The following is a 19,099-nucleotide window of genomic DNA, read 5'->3' on the forward strand; positions in this document are numbered from 1 at the left end:
TCTATCAGACAGATAGTTAGCAAACCATGCAACTGCATGCTCCGAAAGACCTACACTCAACAATCTCTGCCTCAGTATAGCATGATCAACTGTATCAAAAGCCTTAGAGAGATCAATAAAAAGTGAGACACAGTGCTGTTTTTTGTCAAGGGCTTCAGTGATATCATTTAAAACCTTCATGGCTGCTGTAATTGTGCTATGCTTCTTCCTGAAGCCCGATTGGTACATTGATAAAATAGAGTTAGTAAATAAAAACTATTTTAGCTGTTCACTTACAAGGGTTTCAAGTATTTTCACCAGGGGTGACAGCTTTGAGATTGGCCTATAATTATTTAAAAGAGTTGGATCTCCCCCTTTTAAAAGTGGTAGGACAAATGCTGATTTCCAGATCTTTGGAATTTCATTACATTCCAGGGTTAGATTGAACAGATATGTAAGTGGTTCAGCTATGAAATCAGCTGCCAGATTTAAAAAGCAGGGATCCAAAACATCAGGACCTGCAGGCTTTCTTTGATCTAAGGATTTCAGGGCTTTATGTACCACCTGCACTGAGAATGGCAAAAAGCTAAAAGTTTGACCAGCTCTCACTGGTTCATCCACACAGGGTTGTACAGAGACAGAGGACACTGGTTCATCCACACAGGGTTGTACAGAGACAGAGGGCACTGAATCAAACAGCCTACCAGATGATACAAAGTGCTCATTGAAACAATTCAGTATTTCAGTTTTGTCATATATAGCAACAGAGTCCTTCAAAACACATGACGGTAATTCATTAACATTACTGTTACCAGACATAGACTTAATAGCATTCCAAAACTTTCTAGGGTCATTCAGGTTATCAGTGGTAACAGACATAAAATATTCAGACTTGGCCTTCCTGAGAAGAAAAGAACACTTGTTTCTTAACTGCCTAAAAATAAGCCAATCAGCATCAGAACAAGATTTCCTTGCTTTAGCCCAGGCTAGATTACGGTCGTGAATAATACAAGACAGCTCAGAAGAAAACCATGGATTATCCCGCCCTTTAACCCTGAACCTGCGGAATGGTGCATGTTTGTTTACTATTTGGAAAAACCCATCATGAAAGAATTTCCATGCAGTTTCCACATCAGGGATAAGCTCAATCTTGCTCCAGTCAAAATAAAACAAATCATGAAAGAAAGCCTGCTCATTAAAACACTTCAAATTTCTCTTACGAATAAAACGTGGATTTGTCTTTGGAACCTTAGTATTTCTAACAGCAACAACAGCACAATGGTCACTTAAATCATTACAAAAAACACCAACCGCAGAATATTTATGTGGAACATTTGTCAATATCAAATCAATCAGGGTAGATTTATCTGGGCATTTAAGATTTGGGCGAGTGGGTGAATTAATCAACTGGGTAAGATTCATAGAATTACAAAACATTTTTAAATCATCAGACACCGGCTTTAACCAACACCAGTTGAGATCACCAATCAAGATCATTTCACTGTAAAGAAGTTTAGACATAAGGTGCGTCAAAGAAGAAAATGCATCACCAAGAGCAGAGGGGGGTCTATAACAGCCAATCACAGTTATAGAGAGGCCCTTTGAAACCTCAATATTCAAAGCAAGAAATTCCAACTGTTTACAAATAGTTTCAGACTTTGCCACACTTACATGGAATTTAGATTTTACATATATAGCCACACCCCCACCTTTCTTAACCCGATCTGTGCGATAAACATTGTAACCACTTATACAAATATCCTTATCAAAAATAGACTTGCTGAGCCAGGTTTCAGAAAACACAATTACATCAGCATCAGTTGATTTAGCCCAAATCCTAACCCCATCAATTTTTGACAACAGGCTGCGTACATTTAAATGAAAAATACCAAAACCAGATCTTGATTTAAAATCAGAGGGGGTTTGGAGACATTGCATATCAGGGCCAGGGTTAGGTTGCACGTTACCTGATATCAACAACAGAAGAATAACTAAGCACCTCTGTTTAATAACCTTGCACGGCTTCTCTTTTTTAAGAGACCTACTGCAAGCGAATTCTACAAGTGAGTTTCCAGACAATACAAAACAGTCATTTAAAACCATTAGACTTTGGTAGTGACACAAATTCGTACTGTTCACATCATGCCACAAATGCATCGGCACTTGGACGAGTGGACCGAGTGAAAAAGAGCGAGTTCCTGCAGACAAAATGTCTAATGGACGCGAGAGTACATTGTCAGATGTACTCACCCTGCGACAATGTTCGTTTTCTCCAGAGTTCAGTAAAGTCAGTGCGCAAAGCAATACCACGTAAATTGTCATTTTCTCTGACCAAAAAACAAGAGGCCAACGAAGGTAAGTGGAGAGAGGGACAGCGTGTATGTGAGTCAATGTGAGTGTTTGCGCGTGTGAGTAGATTGGGTGTTGAGGGCGATAGAGAGAACGGGTTGAGCTGCCACTGACAGCCAGGCGAAGAGCAAAAAGGAGCAGCTTGGACAAGACACTCCGCGGACGGAGGAGGAACTCAGGCCAGCCAGAGATAGGGTTACTTTGGTAAACTTCAAGTAATGAAGTTCCGAGTTGAGGAGGACCCGTGATCTTTACACCAGCAAAAATAAAATAGTTTGCACTACGCAACAACGAAGTTACGCAACCATAAATAAATTGATTATTAGTAGGTTAAAATGTACTAGTCACAAACAAACGACTTGACATGCTGCCATCTTGGATTTCCTCTGACGAGGAAATTCTCATTACTTCCAACAGAATGTTTCACAAAAGTTCAAATGGTTACATTTCAATTTTGGTAATATTCTATGAACGTTCTACAGCTGGTTTGACATTGGGAATGTTCTCAAATAGTTAAACAACCTTATTTAGACATTTCAGTAATTCAGCATAACGTTTCCTCATGGTTCTATTTAAAGTCATGTTCTCAGAACAATAAGAAAACTCTCTCTATCCTCTATCTTGTTTAGTGTGTTCAGGTGTGTTTGTGCCGACTAATTGGCTATACCTGATCTTAATGAGTGTTTCCTTTGAAATGGGGTCTGTTCGAATAGACAAAAATGAACAGCTTTGTATGAGTTAAAAAATAACATGGCATGCTAGCTCCATCCTGGTGGTGCAGTGGATTAATTCCACGAATAGAGAACAGAATATTATAGGTTTGAATCTCAGTGATGCTGTGCCACAATAAAACAAATTGTTTGCATGATTTAATACCTAAGCAAATACATTTCCATGTGTCCTATCTCTGCTTGGAGTTTGAAACAGTTAACCCAAACTAAGCTGGCAGTGTTATTAAAAGTCATATTGAAACATTCAGTGAAAGCTTTAAGGAAGTTATTCAAAAACCTCCAAATAAATAATGTTCTCAGAACGTTAAAGCATTCAGGAAACCATAGTAAAACGTTCTCAGATCCGCCCTGCAACCTAAAAATTAACGTTCCCAGAACAGACTAAATGTTCGCTTCCGTTCTCAGAACTTTTAAAACATTTTCAGTTTTCCTGATCGATTGGAACCATTTCCCTGTTTGACCGCTAGGTTTTATGGGTATTACAATCGGAAGTTTACATGCACTTACGTTGGAGCCATTAAAACTTGTTTTTCAAACATTCCACAAATTTCTTCCACAAACTATAGTTTTGGCAAGTCGGTTAGGACATCTACTGTGTGCATGACACAAGTAATTTTTCCAACAATTGTTTACAGATTATTTCACTTATAATTCACTGTATCGCAATTCCAGTGGTTCAGAAGTTTACATACACTAAGTTGCCTGTGCCTTTAAACGGCTTGGAAAATTCCAGAAAAATTATGTCATTGCTTTAGAAGCTTCTGATAGGCCAATTGACATAATTTGAGCCAATTGGAGGTGTACCTGTGGACGTATTGCAAGGCCTACCTTCAAACTCAATGCCTCTTTGCTTGACATCATGGGAAAATCAAAAGAAATCAGCCAAGACATCAGATAAAAATGGTAGACCTCCACAAGTCTGGTTCATCCTTGGGAGCAATTTCCAAACGCAATAGTAACAATAGTACGCAAGTATTAACACCATGGGACCACACAGCCGTCATACCGCTCAGGAAGGAGACGTGTTCTGTCTTCTAGAGATGAACGTACTTTGGTGCGAAAAGTGTAAATCAATCCCAGAACAACAGCAAAGGACCTTATGAAGATGCTGGAGGAAACGGGTACAAAGTATCTATTTCCACGGTAAAAACGAGTCCTATATCGACAACCTGAAAGGCCGCTCAGCAAGGAAGAAGCCACTGCTCCAAAACCGCCATAAAAAAAGCCTGACTACGGTTTGCAACTGCACATGGGGGCAAAGATCGTACTTTTTGGAGAAATGTCCGCTGGTCTGATGAAACAGAAATAGAACTGTTTGTCCATAATGACCATCGTTATGTTTGGAGGAAAAAGGGGGAGGCTTGCAAGCCGAAGAACACCATCCCAACTGTGAAGCACAGGGGTGGCAGCATGTTGTGGGGGTGCTTTGCTGCAGGAGGGACTGGTGGACTCCACAAAATAGATGGCATCACGAGGAAGGGAAATTGTGGATATGTCGAAGCAACATCTCAAGACATCAGCCAGGTTAAAGCTTGGTCGCAAATGCGTCTTCCAAATGAACAATGGCCCCAAGCATACTTCCAAAGTTGTTGCAAAATGGCTTAAGGACAACAAAGTCAAGGTATTGGAGTAGCCATCACAAAGCCCTGACCTCAATCCCATAGAAAATGTGTGGGCAGAACTGAAAAAGCCTGTGTGAGCAAGGACTACAAACCTGACTCAGTTACACCAGCTCTGTCAAGAGGAATGGGTCAAAATTCACCCAATTTATTGTGGGAAGCTTGTGGAAGGCTACCTGAAATGTTTGACCCAAGTTAAAGAATTTAAAGGCAATGCTACCAAATACTAATTGAGTGTATGTAAACTTCTGACCCACTGGGAATGTGATGAAAGAAATAAAAGCTGAAATAAATAATTCTCTCTACAATTATTCTGACATTTCACATTCTTAAAATAAAGTGGTGATCCTAACTGACCTAAGACAGGGAATTTTTACTAGGATTAAATGTCAGGAATTGTGAAACTGAGTTTAAATGTATTTGGCTAAGGTGTATGTAAACTTCCCACTTCAACTGTATGACTCTATGGCTCCGACTGAATCATTTATTTAACTATCGTTTCAACAGCAAGCGGTCTATCAGGGGTTCAAGATTACCCCCCAAAAGACAGTCAATCTTAAATTCAAATATGTGAGCAACTGCTGTTGTTTTCACTGTCATGATGGAAGTGTTTGAATTTATATTTGTAGAATGAATACACTGTCTTGATGGTTTGATTTGCTGGAAAATAACAAAACCAATGTTTTTCATTTGTATCTTGTTGTTTTCAGGGCATCGATCAATTTGGGCCTCCTATGATCATCCACTTCAGGGCTCAATATTACGTTGAGAATGGGAGATTAATAAGGCAAGTAAATCCCACAGAGATCCTATAAATTACTATTTGATTCTGTATGCAATTCTATGAGTAATCTCCTCTTACACATACTTAAGTTTAACAATCAGAGCCAAGTGTGATATCATTCTGAATAAGTGGTTTGGATTGATCGATACTAAAGCTGCTTGATTAGATCTAATATGATGATGTGTTTCTGAGGACGAGGATAGAAAAGTGAGGGAGCTCATTGTGGCATAATGTCCCAATGGGGGTGAAAAGGATTAAGTACGTTACGAAGGTAACGTCTCCTCCCCCCGGGTAACGTCTCCTCCCCCCGGGTAACGTTGAGTCCCCCCGGGTAACGTTGAGTCCCCCAGGGTAACGTCTCCTCCTACTATACTACAGGAACCTGAGATTGGTGATCTAGCCTAGCAGAATGTGTTTGTATCATGATGTCTCCTCCCCCAGGGTAACGTCTTCTCCTACTCTACTACAGGAACCTGAGAATGGTGATCTAGCCTAGCGAGATGTGTTTGTATCATGTCTTCTTCTCTCTTCACTTCCAGTGACCGCTCAGCCCGGTACTACTACTACTGGCACCTGAGGAAACAGGTGTTGCTATCGCAGTGTATGCAGAGAGAGGAGGCCTACTTCCTGTTGGCAGCCTTTGCTCTCCAGGCCGACTTGGGCAACTTCAAACGCAACAAGCACTTTGGGAAGTACTTTGAACCTGAGGCCTACTTCCCTCCATGGGTAAGTAGGTCTATCCTTCTGACCTAACCAGTACCAAATTGCTTGCTCTTTTTTTGTTTTAGGTTGGGTATCTGTAAAGCACTTTATAACAACTGCTCATATAAAAAGGGTTTTATAAATGTGATTGATTGGAGTTGCCCAGGCAGTATTATGGCCTTCCTCTCCATTCCTCTTAGCCCCCGTAACCCTTCATTGTTTGCAGACCTGAAAATGGGTATAGTCAGTGTAGTGCTGAAATTTCCACCATATTGCTACAGATATGAAAACGTAGAAGGGTTAGAACCAAGGAAAAAGTGATAAGGAGTAAATTTGGACCGGCTAAGTGTAGTCTAGCACACAGCCTGAATGTAGGTTTGTAGCCAGTTTCATTAATCACTGAGCTCCAACAATTTGAGGACGCTACCTCATTGGAGCATGCTGAGATAGCTGGATCTAGGACGCTAGTTTTATTTTGGTCCCTGGCACACAGCACGCTTGACTCTTTAGAGAAATGATCTGGATGCGAGCTGGCTAAACTTGCTGCCTCTCCTATTTGACATGCCCCCCTCCCCTCCCGGACACGACGGTGCCCCACCCCTCTAATTACCAACCACTTCCTGTGATTATTCTGTTGCCTTCCCATTGGTCCCATATCCACTTTGAAGCCACAGGGTCAGGAAATGGTTGTACATTCAGGAATGGTACATAAATACATCCTCTCAGGGTGTTCTCTAACTGGTTCTGAGTGAGTGACTGGGTTCTGGAGAAACGCCCCAAATCCAGACCTGAAACTGACTGAGCCCAGTGGGATTGTGGGTCCCTCCCAAATAGCACCCTATCCCCTATATAGTGCACTATTCTGACCATGGCCCATAGGGCTCTGGACAAAAGTAGTGCACTACACACTGAGTATCCCAAACGTTAAGAACACCTTCCTAATATTGAGTTGCACCCCCCCCCCAGCCTCAGTTCGTCGGGACATGGACTCTACAAGGTGTCGAAAGCGTTCCACAGGGATGCTGGCCCATGTTGACTCCAATGCTTCCCACAGGTGTGTGAAGTTGGCTGAATGTCCTGTGGGTGGTGTTGCACTTCTTGATACAAACCGGTGCGCCTGGCACCTACTACCATACCCTGTTCAAAGGGCACTTAAATCTTTTGTCTTGCCCATTCACCCTCTGAATGGCACACATACACAATCCATGACTCAATTGTCTTGAGGCTTAAAAATCCTTCTTTAACCGGTCTCCTCCCCTTCGTCTACACTGAATGCAGTGGATTTAACAGGTGACATCAATAAGGGATCATAGGCTGACTAGGTGAATCCAGGTGAAAGCTGTGTCATGGAAAGTTCAGGGGTTCTTAATGTTTTGTATACTTAATGTAATATCAGTATATGAGGCATCTGTCTTCCCCTGGGCGGGGGTTTCATCAACCTCCATTAACCCAACTGGCAAGCCTTCCTTCCTTCCTTCTGCCAGTGAGCTGACATCAGAACCAGCAGATGGAGTTCACTACTGAGATGCTTGTATGAGAGAACTCCTTTGTCACCGCACTGAAACCAGCCTATATGTCTCTGTCTCTTCCAGGTGAAGGCCAAGCGAGGCCGGGATTACATCCTGAGACACATCCCCAACATGCACAAAGACCTGTTTTCCCTCACCGCCTCAGAGGCTCATCTCAAATACATCAAGGAGTGTGCCCAGCTGGATGATGTTACAGTCCACTACTACAGACTCTATAAGGTCAGAGGTCAACCTGGACACACACACACACACACACACACACACACACACACACATAATTAACTTACCAATAAACGTCTATCTCTTCCCCAGGACAAAAAGGATGTGGAGGGTTCCATGACTTTAGGACTGACCTTGCGTGGGATCCAAATATTTCAGGTACAGTAGTAAGGATGGGTGTGATGGATAAATGTGTCTAGGTTATGTGTTATTAATATGTATGGTTTCTGTGATGATTTATATCATGTTTCTGTTTCTCTCAGAATGTGGGGACAGTGAAACAGCTCCTGTATGATTTCCCCTGGACCAATGTGGGCAAACTGGTATTTGTGGTGAGTAGAGCCATGGAGATGGTATATACTAAGAGGTAAGGCTGAGACTATGCCAGTATCGCGATACTTGTTAGGATCGTGGCAAGGAAATGTCAAAGTCGGATGTCATTAGGCACTTTGAGGGCCTAGGGGAGTCTCTCTCTGGAAGTTCTGTTTTTTCTCTCATGATCCCAGCGGTGACGTCTTTGAAACTTGAAGCCAGTCTTGACTTATGGCAGTGGTTAGTGAAAGTTCAGCTCCTACACAGACTATAGTTGTGGAAATAGTGTCACAGAGCTCTTCTCTGTTGGGTCTTACCCATAGCTGCTACAGTCACTTCACTACCAAAAGGCAGGGGCCCGCAGGTGATTTTATTTGGGCCCACAAGTTTTTTATATTTTTTATTGTTGGACAGAAAATATTGTTAAAACTGCAGAAAATCATCTCAAATCGATTTCAATTTTGGAAATCTGTTCCAAAGTATTCCCACGCACAATAGATAGGGGCGTGGATCAGAAAACCAGTCAGTATCTGGCTTGACCACCCTTTGCCTCATGCAGCAACTGGAACACGCTGTCGTACACCGATCCAGGGCATCCCAAACATGCTCAATGGGTGACATGTCTGGTGAGTATGCAGACCATGGAAGAACTGGAACATTTTGAGCTGCCAGGAATTGTGTACCGATCCTTGCAACAAGGGGCCGTGCATTATCATGCTGAAACATGAGGTGATGGCAGCGGGTGAATGGCATGACAATGGGCCTCAGGATCTCGTCATGGTATCTCTATGCATTCAAATGGCCATCGCTAAAATTAAATTGTTTTCGTTGCCTGCCCATACCATAACCCCACCGCCACCATGGGGCACTCTGTTCACAACATTGACATCCGCAAACCGCTCGCCCACACAATGCCATACACGCTATCTGCCATCTGCACAGTACAGTTGAAACCTAAATTAATCTGTGAAGAGCACATTTCTCCAGCGTGCCATTGGCCATCGAAGGGGAGCATTTTCCGGTGTTCATTTCTCTACCATAAGCTGCCTCCAATGTCGTTTTAGAGAATTTGCACTACATCCAACCAGCCTCACAACCACAGACCACGTGTAACCTTGCCAGTCCAGGACCTCCTCATCTGGCATATTCACCTGCAGTATCGTCTGAGACCAGCCACCCGGACAGCTAATGAAACTGAGGAGTATTTCTGTCTGTAATAAAGCCATTTTGTGCAAATTTCTCTTTGTGCACGGGGGCATTGTTATGCTGAAACAGGAAATGGCCTTCCCCGAACTGTTGCCACAAGAATCAAGGAATCGTCTAGAATGTAATTGTATGCTGTAGTGTAAAGATTTTCCTTCATGGGAACTAAGGGGCCTAGCCCGAACCATGAAAATCACCCCCAGACCATTATTCCTCCTCCACCAAACTTTACAGTTGGCACTATGTATTCGGGCAGGTAGTGTTCTCCTGGCATTTGCCAAACACAGTCCGTCGGACTGCCAGCCTGAGTCATATTACTGGCGCTAGTCATGGATAGAAACTACCTCTTGGGAGGACAGCTAGTTGCCAACTAGTCAATGTTCAGGTCAACCAGAAAACAAACATCTGTTAACACCAAACACACTATCAAGCAGGTGAATAGTACAACAACATCAAAAATTATACAAAAATCAACATGTCAGTTTAAGCTAGAGATCTGTTTTATGTCACACATCCGCATCTGCTGTGACAGAGCTAGAGCTGTGTTTGTTAGACCATGAGACATCCCGCAAATCGATGTTCTCACAAAATCAGCTGTGGTGTTGAACAGTTTGGCCAACAAACTATTATGACCCCTCTATGGAAAGATGAGACTCTCACGAACAAGATGGAGGGGTCATATTCTGTAATATGACCCCTCTGTGTAAAGGTGAGACTCTCACGAACACAAAATGCCGGTTGTTTTTCTCTAGGACACCCACAGGCCTCACGACTCGTCTGAAGGTCCCCTGATATCAGTTGAAAGTGCTCAAAATAAGGGGTTAAATGCATGTTTTCTGATCTTTCTTATATCTCTCAGATATAGGACATGCACTTTTCATTTGGGGGGGACTATTTGTTGTTGTAACGTCTACGCTGTAAGTCGGGAAGCAAGTTCAGGGAGTGACTTAATAATAAATACACAAGGAACAAAACAAGAAACACTAGTAGCGTACAGACATGAAACAAAGGAACAGAAACAACGCCTAGGGAAAGAACCAAAGGGAGTGACATGTATAGGGAAGGTTAATCAGGCAGGTGATTAGGTCTGATGATGCGCTTAACAATGGTGACAGGTGTGTGTAATAATGAGCAGCCTGACGACCTCGGGCGCCGGAGGGGAGGGGGAGTATACGTGACAGTTGTTCTATGTAGTGAATCTGTTATGCAATGCTTTTGTATAGGCTAATAGCAGTAAGGCCAAATACCATTTTTCATTTTTTTTTTTTTTGATACGTCAAGGGGTCTTAACCTGTTTGGGCTGCAGGGGCAGTATTGAGTAGCCGGATAAAAGGTGCCCATTTCAAACGGCCTCGTACTCAATTCTTGCTCGTACAATATGCATATTATTATTACTATTGGATAGAAAACACTCTCTAGTTTCTAAAACCGTTTGAATTATATCTGTGAGTAAAACAGAACTCATTTTGCAGCAAACTTCCTGACAGGAAGTGGAAAATCTGAAATCGATGCTCTGTTCTAGGGCCTGCCTATAAATGTCCTTGATATTTATTAGAATACATGCACTTCATACGTCTTCCACTAGATGTCGACAGGCAGTGAGAGAAGAAATTGAGTGTATAACTTGATCTGGGGTCGAATAAAAGCTCTCGGCATGACGTGTCACCAGTTTCCTGTTTTCTGGAGAGCGCGTGAAGGGACCTGGTTTTGCCTTCTGATAAGCTGTCGTTATAGACGACTAATATCTCTGGCTTTGATTTTATTTGATAAATGTGACAATATCATCGTATAGTTTTTTTTTTTCAATATAGTTTTATTAGATTATTGAAAATTTTTCGGGACGTTAGGCGTGTTGCGTTGTGTGCCTTTGTTCAGGAAGGAGAGCTTCGCGCCACTTTGCTAGCTTTCCGTGCTAATTGACTGGAGAAGAGGACATTCTAAATCCAAACAACGATTGTTCCCGACAAAGGACCCCTTGTACAACATTCTGATGAAAGATCATCAAAAGTAGGACCCATTTTATGATGCTATTTCATATATCTGTCGAACATGTGAAATAGTCGTTTGCGCCCAGATTTTGGGTACTCTCTCGCTATACCTAAGCTGGATGTCGTAATGAAGTTATTTTTAGAATTCTAACACGGCGATTGCATTAAGAACTAGTGTATCTATCATTTCCTATACAACATGTATTTTTTAGTAACGTTTATGTATAGTTATTTGGTCAGAATAGTTGAGTGCCATAAAAATATCCGCACATTCTGGGAAAAAGATGCTACGTTAGCACAATGTATAACCACTGATTTCAGCTCTAAATATGCACATTTTCGAACAAAACATAAGTGTATGTATAACCTGATGTTATAGGACTGTCATCTGATGAAGCTTATCAAGGTTAGTCAAAAATTATATATCTTTTGCTGGTTTATTCGCTATCGCTAACGTGCCTATTGCTATCGCTAACGTGCCTTGATGAATGAATGCGGTAGTGTGGTAGGCTATTGTAGTAAGCTAATATAATGCTATATTGTGTTTTCGCTGTAAAACACTTAAAAAATCGGAAATATTGGCTGGATTCACAAGATGTTTGTCTTTAATTTGCTATACACCATCGATTTTTCAGAAATGTTTTATGATGAGTATTTAGGTATTTGACGTTGGTGTCTGTAATTACTCTGGCTGCTTCGGTCCTATTTGTGACGGTAGCTGTGATGGTAGCTGCAATGTAAAACTGATTTATACCTCAAATATGCACATTTTTCGAACAAAACATAGATTTATTGTATAACATGTTATAAGACTGTCATCTGATGAAGTTGTTTCTTGGTTAGTTTGGTTGGTTCTTGGTTAGTTAGGTTGGCTTTGTGCATGCTACCTGTGCTGTGAAAAATGTCTGTCCTTTTTTGTATTTGGTGGTGAGCTAACATAAATATATGTGGTGTTTTCGCTGTAAAACATTTTAAAAATCGGACATGTTGGCTGGATTCACAAGATGTTTATCTTTCATATGCTGTATTGGACTTGTTAATGAGTGAAAGTTAAATATTTCTAAAAAATATATTTTGAATTTCGCGCCCTGCACTTGAAGTGGCTGTTGTCATATTGTGCCCGGCTTCGGATTCAAAATCAAAATCAAATAGCCAAATGATCCTTGGTATGACCTTCTTAAAACAATTCCATATAGCTTAGTAGACGCTCCCCGAGCTTAATAATAAAGTGGTCTTCAATACATCTAAAACTAATAACATTGTTTTAAACCAAATACATTCTCAAAGAACTAAACCTCAACTGGAGTTGTGTGTGACCATTGAGCAAGTTGAGGAAGCTAATCTCCTAGGTATAACATTGGATGGTCAATTATGGTCAAGTCATATTGACAAAGTTGTTGTGAAGATGGGGAGGGCTTTGTCTGTTTATAAAAAAGATGTTCTGCGTTTTTTGACACAAATCAACGGTACTAGTTTAGGCTCTGGTCTTGTCCCATCTTGATTACTGTCCGGTAATGTGGTCAAGTGCAGCAAAGAAAGACTTAGCAAAGCTGCAGCTGACTCTTAACTGCACATACAGAACTAACAACAACATGCATACCAGTCTTCCTGGTTGAGTGTTGAAAAGAGATGAACTGCTTCTCTTAGTTTTTATGATAAATATTACTGTGATGAAAATTCCAGATTTGTCTGCATAATCAAATAACATTCTGATCATAATGTCAAAAGTGAATCCACAGCACTGTATTATACAGAGCCATGATCACATGAAATTCCCTTCAAACTCCAATTACTCAAACAGCAAAATGACCTTTTAAAAATCGTATTAAACAACATCTCATGGAACGGCGAGGACTGTGAGGAGAAACACAGACACTCTAACACACAGACACTCTAACACACAGACACTCTAACACACAGACACACTAACACACAGACACTCTAACACACAGACACTCTAACACACAGACACTCTAACACACAGACACACTAACACACAAACTTGTTTTAGTTTTATTGTTTATATATTTTTTATTATTGTATTGTTTATCGTATTTTGAATTTGCGTGACTGTCCTTGTCTATCACTGTATCAGTCTATCAGTATTTTGTTACTTGTCATGTTTTTTGTGGACCCCAGGAAGAGTAACTGCTGCTACAAAAGCTAATGGGGATCCTAATAAACAAATAACAAAACGTTTAAATGTTTCTGCAGTTTGGTTTGTGTCCCTCAATCTGGAGATTCAGCTCTTGTTTTGGTTGTAAGAAGTGCCGCAGAATAGTTTTCAAAGAAGAGACGGTTCTGCTCCCCCCCCATTGTGTGTTTTTGCCTGTGGGGATATCTGGCTCTCTAGCGAAGTGTCTGAATCCTCTCATGCATATCCCTCTGCAAACAAACTGAACATTCAAAAAGATGCAACACTCACACTGGTGTCTGATGAATCACACAGGGTCGTCGCTCCATTAGTGATCTCAGACACCAAGATCTTCCCTGATCATAGTGTTAAACATCAATCAATCATACGTAAGCTGGATGACATGTAGATGGCATGAAGATACCCTGCAAGGATTCTAACTCCTATTCCTCTCTCTCTTGTCTGTTTTCAGGGTAAGAAGTTTGAGATCCTGCCGGATGGTCTCCCGTCGGCCCGTAAACTGATCTACTACACCGGTTGTCCCCTGCGGTCCCGCCACCTCCTACAGTTACTCAGCAACAGCCATCGCCTCTACATGAACCTGCAGCCTGTTCTCAAACAAGTCCGAAGGCTGGAGGAGAACGAAGGTACATTACATACCTGGACACACCTACCTGGCCATGCTGCCATCTGGCCATACTGGAGAAATTTGACTCCCTGTATTCTCTTGGTGTCTCTGCGTAATTCAGCATTCCTTCCCTTAGCCAGTTGTAATGTTGATATTTACATTTTAGTAATTTAGCACGCGCTCTTTTCCAGAGTGACTTATAGAAGCAATTAGGGTTAAGTGCCTTGCTCAAGGGCACAGACAGATTTTTAACCTAGTCTGCTCTGGGATTTGAACCAGCTACCATTTCGGTTACCTGCCCAACGCTCTTAAACCGCTAGGCTACCTGCCGCGACATATTCCTTTTTTCAGTCAGCTTTCATGTGTAGGGCATATCTATAATTTCTTAGGAGTGAATTCTCTATCTGACCAGCTCCTGTGAGGCTCTTTATCTGTGGTACTGCTGTGTCTAATCCTCTGTCTATCCCTCCTCTCCAGACAAGAAGCAGTACCGTGAGTCATACATCAGCGATGCGTTGGAGCTGGATATGGACGTGCTGGACAAGCGTTCCCGGGCCAGCGGCAGCAGCGCCGGCAGCACCGTGTCTCACCTCAAACGCCTTTCTCGCCACTCCACCGCCAGCCACAGCAGCTCACGAACCTCTGGGGTGGAGACAGACAGTTTCCTGGCCCCTGGAGGGGCCCTACACCGGGCCCTGAGAACCTGCAGCTCTTCAACTACTAGCCATGGAAGCTCACACACCTCGGGGGTCGAGAGCGGGGGCAAGGAGCGGATGCTGGACGATGATGGTAAGGCAATCAATTGCACACACGGCAAGGGACACACACACACTTCTTTTGTCATGATGCCTTCTCCCCTGCTCCACTGGTGATCATCACTGGCCCTCTGTCTGTCTGACTGTCCCCCCAGAGATTCATATTAGTGTCTGTCTGTCTGTCCCCCCAGAGATTCATATTAGTGTCTGTCTGTCTGTCCCTCCAGAGATTCATATTAGTGTTTGGCTGTCTGTCCCTCCAGAGATTAATATTAGTGTCTGTCTGTCCCCCCAGAGATTCATATTAGTGTCTGTCTATCCCCCCAGAGATTCATATTAGTGTCTGTCTGTCTGTCCCTCCAGAGATTCATATTAGTGTCTGGCTGTCTGTCCCTCCAGAGGTTAATATTAATGTCTGTCTTTCCCTCCAGAGATTGAGATGTTAGTGGACGACCCTAAAGACTATGAGTTCCATGAGCTGACCCTGGACCTGAACCAGGACCTGTGCATCCACATCACTGAGGACATGCTGACCATGTCCCCTGACCAGTCCAACGGATACTCTGGTACATACAACCACTGTCTTATCTTATCTACCCATACCAATGGATACTCTGGTACATACAACCACTGTCTTATCTTATCTACCCATACCAATGGATACTCTGGTAATTACAACCACTGTCTTAGCTTCTCTACCCAGACCAGACCAACGGATACTCTGGTACATACAACCACTGTCTTAGCTTCTCTACACAGACCAGATCAACATATACTCTGGTACATACAACCACTGTCTTAGCTTCTCTACCCAGACTAACGGATACTCTGGTACATACAACCACTGTCTTAGCTTCTCTACCCAGACCAATGGATACTCTGGTACATACAACCACTGTCTTAGATTCTCTACCCAGACCAGACCAATGGATACTCTGGTACATACAACCACTGTCTTAGCTTCTCTACCCAGACCAGACCAATGGATACTCTGGTACATACAACCACTGTCTTAGCTTCTCTACCCAGACCAGATCAACATATACTCTGGTACATACAACCACTGTCTTAGCTTCTCTACCCAGACCAGATCAACATAATCTCTGGTACATACAACCACTATCTTATCTACCCAGACCAACGGATACTCTGGTACATACAACCACTGTCTTAGCTTCTCTACCCAGACCAATGGATACTCTGGTACATACAACCACTGTCTTATCTTATCTACCCAGACCAACGGATACTCTGGTACTTACAACCACTGTCTTATCTTATCTACCCATACCAATGGATACTCTGGTACATACAACCACTGTCTTATCTACCCAGACCAACGGATACTCTGGTACTTACAACCACTGTCTTATCTTATCTACCCAGACCAACGGATACTCTGGTACATACAACCACTGTCTTATCTTATCTACCCAGACCAACGGATACTCTGGTACATACAACCACTGTCTTAGCTTCTCTACCCAGACCAGACCTACGGATACTCTGGTACATACAACCACTGTCTTAGATTCTCTACCCAGACCAGATCAACATATACTCTGGTACATACAACCACTGTCTTAGATTCTCTACCCAGACCAGACCAACGGATACTCTGGTACATACAACCACTGTCTTAGCTTCTCTACCCAGACCAGACCTACGGATACTCTGGTACATACAACCACTGTCTTAGCTTCTCTACCCAGACCAGATCAACATATACTCTGGTACATACAACCACTGTCTTAGATTCTCTACCCAGACCAGACCAACGGATACTCTGGTACATACAACCACTGTCTTAGCTTCTCTACCCAGACCAGACCAACGGATACTCTGGTACATACAACCACTGTCTTAGCTTCTCTACCCAGACCAGACCAACGGATACTCTGGTACATACAACCACTGTCTTAGCTTCTCTACCCAGACCAGACCAACAGATACTCTGGTACATACAACCACTGTCTTAGCTTCTCTACCAAGACCAACGGATACTCTGGTACATACAACCACTGTCTTAGCTTCTCTACCCAGACCAACGGATACTCTGGTACATACAACCACTGTCTTAGCTTCTCTACCAAGACCAACGGATACTCTGGTACATACAACCACTGTCTTAGCTTCTCTACCCACCAGATCAACATATACTCTGGTACATACAACCACTGTCTTAGCTTCTCTACCCAGACCAGACCTACGGATACTCTGGTACATACAACCACTGTCTTAGATTCTCTACCCAGACCAGACCAACGGATACTCTGGTACATACAACCACTGTCTTAGCTTCTCTACCCAGACCAGACCAACGGATACTCTGGTACATACAACCACTGTCTTAGCTTCTCTACCAAGACCAACGGATACTCTGGTACATACAACCACTGTCTTAGCTTCTCTACCCAGACCAACGGATACTCTGGTACATACAACCACTGTCTTAGCTTCTCTACCAAGACCAACGGATACTCTGGTACATACAACCACTGTCTTAGCTTCTCTACCCAGACCAATGGATACTCTGGTACATACAACCACTGTCTTAGCTTCTCTACCAAGACCAACGGATACTCTGGTACATACAACCACTGTCTTAGCTTCTCTACCCAGACCAGATCAACATATACTCTGGTACATACAACCACTGTCTTAGCTTCTCTACCCAGACCAGACCTACGGATACTCTGGTACATACAACCACTGTCTTAGCTTCTCTACCCAGACCAATGGATACTCTGGTACATACAACCTCTTACTGTCTTGCTGTCTTCATTCACTCTGTTTTAGAACAGCCTCCTGTCTCAGTGAGACTGGTTGAGTTGAACTTGGCTGGGTGGTCAACAGATGGCTTTGTATTAGTTGTTGTTTTTATGAATGTCATCCTCTCTGTCTGCACTGTAGGACTCATAGTGAAGGACTTCAGCTCATCCACCTCCAGTTCCTCTGAGACCGTTGTGAAGATGAGAGGCCAGAGCATTGAGTCTCTTCCTCAGGTCAGTGACAGTTTATCCTCTTTGGTACTGACTAGGGATGTTAACAGTTAACCGTTTACCGGTTAGCCGGCAAAATAAATGTGACCGGTCATGCTTATCGGCCTATAGGTCAATTTGCGTAATGGAATTAAATTGATGCGTGTGTATTTTCGTTAGTTCGTCATGCATCTTCTTTATAGCACGCGCACAGAATATGCTACATGAGCACAACAAAATCACCGGTTGGACAGTGAGAGCTGTTCCACCATCCTAGTCATATTAACAACCACCATCCTAGTCATATTAACAACCACCATCCTAGTCATATTAACAACCACAATCCTAGTCATATTAACAACCACCATCCTAGTCATATTAACAACCACCATCCTAGTCATATTAACATCCACCATCCTAGTCATATTAACAACCACCATCCTAGTCATATTAACAACCACCATCCTAGTCATATTAACAACCACCATCCTAGTCATATTAACAACCACCATCCTAGTCATGTTAACAACCACCATCCTAGTCATATTAACAACCACCATCCTAGTCATGTTAACAAACCACCATCCTAGTCATATTAACAACCACCATCCTAGTCATATTAACAACCACCATCCTAGTCATATTAACAACCACCATCCTAGTCATATTAACAACCACCATCCTAGTCATATTAACAACCACCATCCTAGTCATATTAACAACCACCATCCTAGTCATATTAACAACCACCATCCTAGTCATATTAACAACCACCATCCTAGTCATGTTAACAACCACCATCCTAGTTATATTAACAACCACCATCCTAGTCATATTAACAACCACCATCCTAGTCATATTAACAACCACCATCCTAGTCATATTAACAACCACATCCTAGTCATATTAACATCCACCATCCTAGTCATATTAACAACCACCATCCTAGTCATATTAACAACCACCATCCTAGTCATGTTAACAACCACCATCCTAGTCATATTAACAACCACCATCCTAGTCATATTAACAACCACCATCCTAGTCATATTAACAACCACCATCCTAGTTATATTAACAACCACCATCCTAGTCATATTAACAACCACCATCCTAGTCATATTAACAACCACCATCCTAGTCATATTAACAACCACCATCCTAGTCATATTAACAACCACCATCC

General features: G+C 42.4%; 1 protein-coding gene across 1 annotated transcript in view; it reads left to right on the forward strand.

Moving 5' to 3' along the window:
* Positions 1-19,099, forward strand: part of LOC120023653 (FERM domain-containing protein 6-like) — a 60,226-nt gene that overhangs the window by 35,763 nt on the left and 5,364 nt on the right. Inside the window, exons 5-13 of the mRNA XM_038967703.1 lie at positions 5,389-5,465; positions 6,002-6,188; positions 7,757-7,912; positions 8,006-8,071; positions 8,176-8,244; positions 14,022-14,196; positions 14,655-14,966; positions 15,364-15,498; positions 17,846-17,937. Of these exons, the coding sequence (XP_038823631.1) occupies positions 5,389-5,465; positions 6,002-6,188; positions 7,757-7,912; positions 8,006-8,071; positions 8,176-8,244; positions 14,022-14,196; positions 14,655-14,966; positions 15,364-15,498; positions 17,846-17,937 (1,269 nt within the window). The remainder of the gene's footprint in view (positions 1-5,388; positions 5,466-6,001; positions 6,189-7,756; positions 7,913-8,005; positions 8,072-8,175; positions 8,245-14,021; positions 14,197-14,654; positions 14,967-15,363; positions 15,499-17,845; positions 17,938-19,099) is intronic.

Source organism: Salvelinus namaycush, chromosome 28, assembly GCF_016432855.1.
Source record: "Salvelinus namaycush isolate Seneca chromosome 28, SaNama_1.0, whole genome shotgun sequence".
NCBI lineage: Eukaryota > Metazoa > Chordata > Actinopteri > Salmoniformes > Salmonidae > Salvelinus > Salvelinus namaycush.